Raw genomic sequence first — 8,924 nt, 5'->3', positions numbered from 1 at the left:
AGATCTAAAAGGAATTGGCGATCGTACACCAGCAGAGACTTGATCTGTGTAATGGCAAGGGTTAAGAACACCAAAAACACAAGATACCGTAGGAGCAGCAGGCGGCCAGGTACACACACCGGCGCCATAGCCACACCCACCCACTTTGGCTGATGTGCCCTTGAGCAAGGTACTTAACCTCGCCCAATTGCTCCCCGGGTGCCTGACATGCCAACCCACTACTTCTGTGTGTTTCACTGCATGTTGCATGTTGCATGTGTGTGTATTTCAATCAGTGATGGGTTAAATGCAGAGAAAGAATTTTCGGTTTATGTAAAAAACATTCTGACAAAATAAAGTTGGAAGAAGACGATAAAAGTACCTAAAAACATGAAATGTATTGCACTTTGAAAGTAACTTGCCCAATACACCTAAATAAGTAATTATGAATCAGTTATTTTGGCTTCCCTTCTGTGATATGACCCTTCGTAATGCCCCTCCCACTTGAGGGTGCAAGGCTGCTCCCTCTCTCCATGCACACTCCCCTTCTCCACAGCTTCATAAATACTACAGCACTTTGCTTACCATAATAATTTTCAACTACTGAGAGAGGCTGTATTTCTTTCAGAGAACATACAATCATCTAGTTTCAAGTTTTGCTGTAAGAGCAAACAACATCACTGAGCAGTAACAGCAATATATTACATTTCTACTACTTCTCAAGAGACAGGCATGTATGCCAAGAAGGCTAATGAACCTATGCCATGCAGAGGAAGGTCTTTTGACTCACTTAACTCTGCTTATGAGGAGAAGAAGTTCAACAATGCAGTAAGTACCACAAATGATGCTTTTGTTTTGTGTTTCTTTGAAAAACCTCTTAAAAAAAGAATAACGGGTTGATTGAAAAGTTGTATTAAAGCTGACTAAAACAATATTTAAAGTAAAACTGAAATTGCATTTGCCCTGTGATGACCTGGCAACCTGACCAGGGCGTAGCCTGTCTTTCAGACAGTGTCAACTGGGATAGAATCCCGCACCCCCATGGCCTTGCAAAGAATAAGCAGTGATAAATAACAGATGGATTAATTTTCAATTTGAAAGGTGCTCTGTGTAGTTTTTTTCAAACTGAAATAGCTTTTTAGTAGTAGCAGAGTTGCTGAGGCAAATAACTGCTCAGTCGCAGCCATCAAAGGGCTCCCTGAATGCAGCTGAAGGCTCCACAAGACAACCAATGTAAAATATTGCTTACATTCACAAGCCCATGTGGATGGGTTGTTAGCAACAAGTGTAGCCAGGACTCGACAGATCAAGGTTAATGAAGAGAGGAATTTATGAAACTCGGGTTAGTATTAGGATCTGAGTGAATTAGCTGGGTGACTCAGGACTTGCCAGTGAACGTAGAGGACTGAACATGAAGTACAGACTGACAGGTAACTCACTCGTGTATTGGGCAGTTTTGATGGTTTTCTTCCTGCTTATTTATGTTTTTTGGTGTCACAAAGAGCACACAAAGAAATAATTAACTGTAAGTATTATTATTATTATTAGACTGCAAATAGATTGCATATCATGAATTGCACCGATCTTCACGATCATTTGATCATCATGCATGACCACAGTCTTGAAAGACTTCTCTGTTTGAGCTTGGCAAACAGTTTTCATGTAAAGGTTAGAACCCATTTACTCAAGGACCTGAATCTGTTGAGCCAGATTTGCAATCCACTGGGCAGCTTCAAGTGAGAGCTGAACTGTCAAAGCAGTTTGGGAGAACTACAGGGTGCTTCAGATGAACTTTTCTGGTGCTGTCAAAGACATTACCAAGATTTCAACAGAAAGAGGAAAACAGTGGATTTCATTATGTTCTCACCTCTGTGTCATTTGTTTTAAATCTCGGTGCTATGATGCTCTAACAGAACTCAGTGATCTGTCAAGGTTGCTCCAAAAGAGAGACACAGTGCTCTCTGAAGCATTGTCTTGCAGGTCTTTGCAGAAAGACAGTAGGTGAAGTTCATTAAAAAGTAGTTTCTGGGACTAAAAGTACTTTGGGTGGAAACTCGACTAATGATTCAGTTTTTCTGGCAGCAAAAGTAGAGGATTTGATCCATTCGCCAAAAGTCAGGCCATCATCTTTCTAGATGTTATTATTAATGTCACAGTTGGCAACATTAGATGCAGGGGTTTTGATGATATTACAACAAAAGGCTCTACACTGCGAGGAGCTTTGCTAACTCAATGGAATTCAGTTCAATTCAGGTCATTTATATTTCACCAAATCACAACAGAAGTTGTCTCGTTCCAATTAAAGCAGGTTGAAACCAAACACTTTAATTTAATTTTTGGTACAGATAGACCCAACCAAACCCCAATGAGTAAGCACCTGGCAACAGTGCCGAGGGCAAGAGAACAGGGGATACATAGACAAAGATCTGTAACAACATTCATAGCAAGTATTGGAATGATAATGACAGTATTAACAATAATGATTAGTAATAGCAAGGCACCAGCTTAAGCCAGCCCTAACCATAAGCTTTGTCAAAAAGCAAGGGTTTAAGTCTACTCTTGAATGTAGAGAGGATGTCTGCCTCCTGGACTAATATGTGAGTCCAAAGTTACAGATAAGGACTTCATCTGTTTTTGGATTTGCAACACATTTCATTATGCTGTATATGTTTCATCAAACCGCTAAAGGTTTGTCAGATAGCTTGTGTTTTTACTTGCTGTTGGCATGTAAGTATTGTCTAATTGTTAAATATGTTTTGTTACTTAGTTTATGTTTCGAAACTGCCATAATCCAATATTTCTATGCTACCAATAATCAAATGATTATGTGTCGGTAAAATCAGTCGTTGTTAGTGACAAACCCCCAGAGTATAACCAGCTCTGTAGTTATCCTTAGAAATATGGAATGTTGTTTCGAGCTTCAGCAGGTAACTGTTTTCAGTGAAAAAGCTCACAGTGCACTACCTGCCCAGCACCAAACACAGACCTAAAACAGTCTCAGCCTGTTCCTGCTGCACTCATGTTTAAGTCACACTGGAGTACATCTACGGTACCTTTATCCCTGTATCTTTCTGCTTAATAGGTCTGTAAGTCAATGAGCACTGAAAAACATGTTTGTTTGTTTATTTCAGGCCATAGGAAATTACTGATGCATACGCTATGTATACATTTTTAATTTTTTTTTTTTTTTTTACCTTGAATACAGGTTACATTCAATAAAACTGATGAAAAGCAGGATAACAGGAACATCTCCACTGGAAGGCCCACCAGCTCTGGGAAAGATGTGACAACAATCATATTCTCTCTGAAAAATGAAGTTGGAGGTCTCGTCACAGCGCTCAAGCTTTTTCAGGTGGGTCATCTTTGAGTTAATAGCCCAACTGTCGACTCTGTTTGTTGAAATGATCTTCTCTGGATGTTGCGTTTAATTGTGTGCAGGAGAAGCATGTCAACCTTGTTCATATTGAGTCTCGCAAGTCCAAACGAAGGGATTCAGACTTTGAGATCTTTGTTGATTGTGACACCAACCATAAGCAGCTCAGGGAGCTGACTCAGCTCCTAAGGGAGCATGCTGATATCATTGAGATTACGCCAACTGATAACTCCACCAAACCCAATGATGGTAGGCCATACTCTTACTTTGTCTTTCATGTCTATTTTTGACTAAACTGATATATCATCATTTCTTTATTCATGCTTACAGAGATATACTATATAGACAAAAGTATTGGGATAGGACTGTTTCTCAGGGCTAAGCCATTGAACCATTGAACCTGAATTGTATTTCAGAAATTGCTGGTGTGCCCTGGTTCCCTAAGAAGATCTCTGATTTGGATTTCTGTGCGAACAGAGTTTTGATGTACGGTTCTGAATTAGATGCAGATCATCCGGTATGTAAGACAGACAGAGTTGGGCACAGTAAATCAGACACTTTTTTGTTTAAAATACAAGTGTCTTTCTTTGTTGTTTTCTTTATTGTAGTATGTCTCTACTTTTGTAAACTAAGAAAGGATTTGTGGAAATGTAAACTGAGATTGTGTGTGCTCTGTTTTTGCAGGGATTTAAAGACAATATATATCGTAAAAGAAGAAAATATTTTGCTGATTTGGCTATGGGCTACAAACAGTAAGTTCTTTGACCATGACACAATTTTTTTCATTTGCTTGTGAAATTGATTTAAGAAATACACTTCAAAACGAGATGTAATATCTCATTTTGGAGGAGATCAATAATGGCAAAATGTATAATTAAAATAAATAATAAATGGGAAGTTGTACTCTGTATTTTGTATATTGTTCTACTTAATAGGGTAATTCTTTCTCTTAGTGGCAATCCTATTCTTCGCATTGACTTCACAACAGAGGAGGTGCAGACCTGGCGCGTGGTGTTCAGGGAGCTCAACAAGTTGTACCTCAGCCATGCCTGCAAGGAGTATCTGAAGAACTTCCCTCTGCTGATCAAACACTGTAACTACAGGGAAGACAACATCCCGCAGCTGGAGGATGTCTCACACTTCCTCCAGGGTAATTGTTTAAGCCAGCTTTGCTAGTTTTGTGCATCTTAGTAAATAAGATGATCTAAAAAGCAAATGTCATTGCTGAGTGCTTAAGCCAATTCCAGAGTGCCCTCAGCATCAGTTAATCTAATGACAAGTCAATCAAGTCGACTCCACAAAATCTTTAACCTCTTCTTCAACCATCAGAAAACTTAGTGGTTCGTGTAACTTGTGTATAATAAAGAAAATATCTGTTGTTTTCAAGAGTGATAGACAAAACATGAGCATTTGTGTGTTCATAGTTACTATCATCAAAACTCAGAATCTTCAAAATGAGTTGAGGTGCAATGGGGTTATCTGTGTGTGTGTGTGTGTGTGATTAGAGCGCTCAGGCTTCATCATTCGACCAGTAGCTGGGTACCTCTCCCCCAGAGACTTTCTAGCAGGCCTGGCCTTCAGAGTGTTCCACTGCACTCAGTACGTCCGCCACAGCTCCGAGCCTTTGTATACGCCTGAACCGTGAGTATGCACACGTGCACACACACAGAACACTTTCACTTATTTTCTCTAGAGTCCAGACTTTTCATCAGAGAAAACTGGCACCTGTCCTCATTTTCTGGAAGATTTCAAGTTCCAAACTCAAAGTGTTGCTATTTAATGACATGAGAATGACACTGAACAATCAACAACGTTTCTCCTTTAATACAATTCAAATTGTGCTCGTATTCACACAGAAAACAAAATGAATGCTTGAGTCAGGTTATTCATGCAGGTTTGAGTCCTGGATCATTTGTGTTTATCTGATCATGTGTGTCTGACGCAGAGACACATGTCATGAGCTGCTGGGTCATGTTCCTCTGCTTGCTGAGCCCAGCTTTGCCCAGTTCTCTCAAGAGATTGGTTTAGCATCGCTGGGAGCTTCAGATGATGCAATACAGAAACTGGCTACAGTGAGAAAGCACACACGCACACACACACACACACACACACACACACACACACACACACACACACACACGCACGCACACACCGACTGCTCTCTGTGTTTGTTAAACCAAAAAAAAAAAAGTAAGATTTTAAGTTGGACAATTTAAATTAAATTTTTCCACACTGGTCTTACACTGAATTTCTAATTAACTGCGGTAAGCAAGTGGGATGCATTAGTAGGGGAAGTCTATTAGGGGAAGTCTGCAGGAAGCAAGAGTCTTTCTGAAGAAACCCTTATTACAAAGAACATTATTACAAAGTTGAGCTGAGTTGACAAAGGCATCCTTCTATCTGTAGGCTTTTGCAAAGTCTCTGTTTCTTTTTAATATGCAAATGAACAGCACCTTTTGGCTATTTGCTATTAAACTGTTCTGCACAATACAAACCTAAACCACCCTTAAAACCAACACAATAACAGTTATAATATTTAAATTCCAAATAATAATTTGAGAGCAGACAAATTAGTCAGTTTTGAACATCCATACCATGCACACAAACACAAGCACAAATTCTGCAGTGACATCTATTACTTAAGTTCTCATTCTGTGTATGAACTGGATTATTTCAAAACTGTTTTGCTTTAGTGCTACTTCTTCACAGTGGAGTTTGGTCTATGCAAGCAGGAGGGCAAGCTAAAGGCCTATGGAGCTGGACTCCTCTCTTCTGTCAGTGAACTCAAGGTGACGTGATCTGTTGTCTATTATCACTGAGTGCAAGTGTATCTGCTGCTTATACTGTGTATTTCCCCATGAGAAATTGCCTCTAAGTCTCATCCTTTCTCACCTATGCTTTAAAAATGAAAAGATTTCAACAAAATCTAGTAAAAATGTTGCCAGTTTTGAATGACTCAAGATTTTGGATCATAAGTGGGGTTTTTTTCACATTATAGTTCCTTTGTTTCCATAAAACCCACTGGTTGTAAATATAGCACCACATTAAGTAGGGCATTCTCTCAGTATGTAAATGTGTCTAGTGCCTAAAATGTAATGTAATGTCTGTTTTTTTTCTATTAGCATGCTTTGTCTGGCAAGGCCCACATCCTTCCATTTGACCCCATGGTGACCTGTAATCAGGAGTGCAAAATAACTACGTTCCAAGAAGTTTACTTTGTTTCAGAGAGTTTTGAGGAAGCCAAGAACAAAATGAGGTCAGTAGAATTCTGCTTAGTAAATGCGGTCATTTCTTAATTATGTAGCTACAATCCATTCTCTAACCAATTTTTACATCGTCTGTTGTTGAGTTCTAAGTATGCAACTGTGGTTAAATTATCAGATGGCCCAAAGTTCTGTCACAGAAAAATTTTGCAATTGTTCAACATTTTGTGAAATGTTATTTGCTTTCTTTGTAAGAGATGGATGAAAGGATCAATACTACTGTTATGTTCTTGCATAAAGTCTAGAGTCTAGAGATAAGCCTAACCCTTATCTTAACATTAAATCTGTAAGCAGTGGAGAACAGCTAGCCTGGCTCTTTTCAAAACTCCAGGAAGAATCGCATCTGGCTAAACAATCACAGAGAACTCTCAATAAACAACCAATTGCCATTACCAAACCATTTTTTTTATTACTGTTTGTATACAAATTAAAGAGTGAACACTAGAATTGTTTATAGGCATATTTATTTAGTTTTAAGTTCTTATTTTCTTATTTTGTTTTGTTTTTATTTTGCACACTGTCCCAGGCTAGCTGTCCATGGTTTCATCTACTCGATCACTGAAAAAATAGTCTCCATGCTATGACAGTAAGCATTACCAAGCACCTGGACCTTAGCTTAGCTGTCATAATGTTTTCCCCAAAGAGGTATCTCAGTGTGGCTCTTTGTGTTGATATATTTATTGATATAAATCAAATTATTTTCCGTAGGGAATTTGCCAAGACCATTCAGCGTCCATTCACAGTACACTACGACCCCTATACCCACAGTGTGGACGTCCTGAAGGATACTGATAGCATCAATAGTATGGTGAAAGACATTCGGCATGAGCTGGACATTGTAGAGGATGCCTTGAACCGACTTAGAGTCTGAGAGTATTGGGACGGGGGCGGGGGGGCTTGTTGGGTATAAATGAGTGGGACAGTATGAGGGTGGATGGAGTTAGATGGGCTGGTGAGAATGGGTTTCAGGCAAATTAGGATACTGACCATAATGAAGATGGAGGTTAGGCGAAGCTGTGATATTTAGAACTATACAGCACATAGCTTTTCCTTGTTGCATACAGCTGCAGAGTACACTTGGCCTCAAGTTACAATTGATGTGTTAAAGTTGGGACATGAAACAGAAGAAACTTTGCTGAAAGCTTACTGAAATCACCAACTTCCATGTAATTACATAATTGTGCCTGGGAAACTGATTTTTTCAAAAAGCTTCAGTATAGCTGAATGGAGCTTAAAGAAACATTATGGAACTATTTAACCTTAACAGAACAGCTTCGTAATCATTTTGATGGTACACTGACTTGCAACAGGTAGAATGATGCCTTTTTGCATTCCCACTCTGTGCCCCAAATGCTTGTTCTTGCACTGTGCAAAGTGATTTGAGCAGGTATGGTTTCCTGCAAGAAGTGGCCAAGCCGAGCTCCTGTTCCTGGAGAAGAGCCAGCTGGAGAGACAGCTGAAAGGCCCATTTGCTGCACAGCTAACTGAACTAACTGCACTAACTAGCTAACAACAGCCAGCAGCAGTAAACAGATACATTAGCAGTAGTCAACAATCACTTAAGCAACAAGTAGAGCGATCTATCTATTAGGAATCTTCATAAATCATTGAGAGCTGAGGTAGAGCAAAGAGCTAACATCAAATTGAAAATCAATCAAGGGAAGTTGATTGTTGCATAATGTTGCTTTAATACAGAAGTACCTGAAAAATCACTTTTGCTCAAGTAGGTTTAATGGATACACTGTCAATGTAAAATCTCATTGTCAATGTTGCTGTTCTTTAACCCTCACACGCAATTGCAACATGAACATTTGAGTTCCGATGACAGAATGCTCACAATTCATAAACATGGGAATCTTTCCCAATCATACCACCCGTCCCATAAAACATGAATGCACAAACACCAAGTTACATCAAAAAGTAACAAAGGAAAATTCATTTGCATGTCCTTGCAAAACACATCAATAGAATTGGCTACTCCAGGTCATGCAGTGGCTAACACCCTAAACTCTGGAGCTACTCAGTGGCCAGCAGATTAGACCGGGGTTGTGCTGGGTGGCTTCCAGATGTGAATGTGTGTAACTTTGTGAATTTGATCAGTGCACAAAACAGAGGTTTACTCTGAGCGAACTTTGCCTAAATTAAAAAAAACAAAAAAAAAAAACTGAAGGTTTATATAAAAATTAATTGATTGGACACCACTAATGTGATGTGTGGAGTCTCAGATTCTCTGGGTGGCCCTGCCACAAGTACCAAATGCTTAGAACTGTATGCTGTAAGCTGTAAACAATAATCAACGTAACAAGTAA

General features: G+C 39.3%; 1 protein-coding gene across 1 annotated transcript; it reads left to right on the top strand.

The window, feature by feature from the left end:
- The first annotated feature begins 608 nt into the window (after positions 1-608).
- On the top strand, positions 609-7,666 carry LOC124061827 (tryptophan 5-hydroxylase 1-like). Its single transcript, XM_046394131.1, has 11 exons — positions 609-807; positions 3,185-3,331; positions 3,418-3,601; positions 3,769-3,869; positions 4,037-4,104; positions 4,306-4,502; positions 4,858-4,993; positions 5,298-5,424; positions 6,046-6,141; positions 6,475-6,608; positions 7,324-7,666. Exons 1-11 carry the CDS (start codon positions 712-714, stop codon positions 7,484-7,486), a joined length of 1,449 nt encoding a protein of 482 aa, XP_046250087.1. The 5' UTR covers positions 609-711; the 3' UTR covers positions 7,487-7,666.
- The last annotated feature ends 1,258 nt before the right edge of the window (positions 7,667-8,924 follow it).

The sequence above is a fragment of the Scatophagus argus genome, chromosome 1 (assembly GCF_020382885.2).
Source record: "Scatophagus argus isolate fScaArg1 chromosome 1, fScaArg1.pri, whole genome shotgun sequence".
Classification (NCBI taxonomy): Eukaryota; Metazoa; Chordata; class Actinopteri; family Scatophagidae; genus Scatophagus; species Scatophagus argus.
This window is presented reverse-complemented; position numbering and strand designations above follow the sequence as displayed.

What these genes read in the sequence shown, in the direction of transcription:
- LOC124061827 (XM_046394131.1), top strand. Translation starts at nt 712, where the DNA reads ATGTATGCCAAGAAGGCTAATGAACCTATGCCATGCAGAGGAAGGTCT. An exon ending in TTGGCTATGGGCTACAAACA is followed by an intron (nt 4,105 to 4,305) that starts GTAAGTTCTTTG and finishes TCTTTCTCTTAG; the next exon opens with TGGCAATCCTATTCTTCGCA. An exon ending in GAAGCCAAGAACAAAATGAG is followed by an intron (nt 6,609 to 7,323) that starts GTCAGTAGAATT and finishes TATTTTCCGTAG; the next exon opens with GGAATTTGCCAAGACCATTC.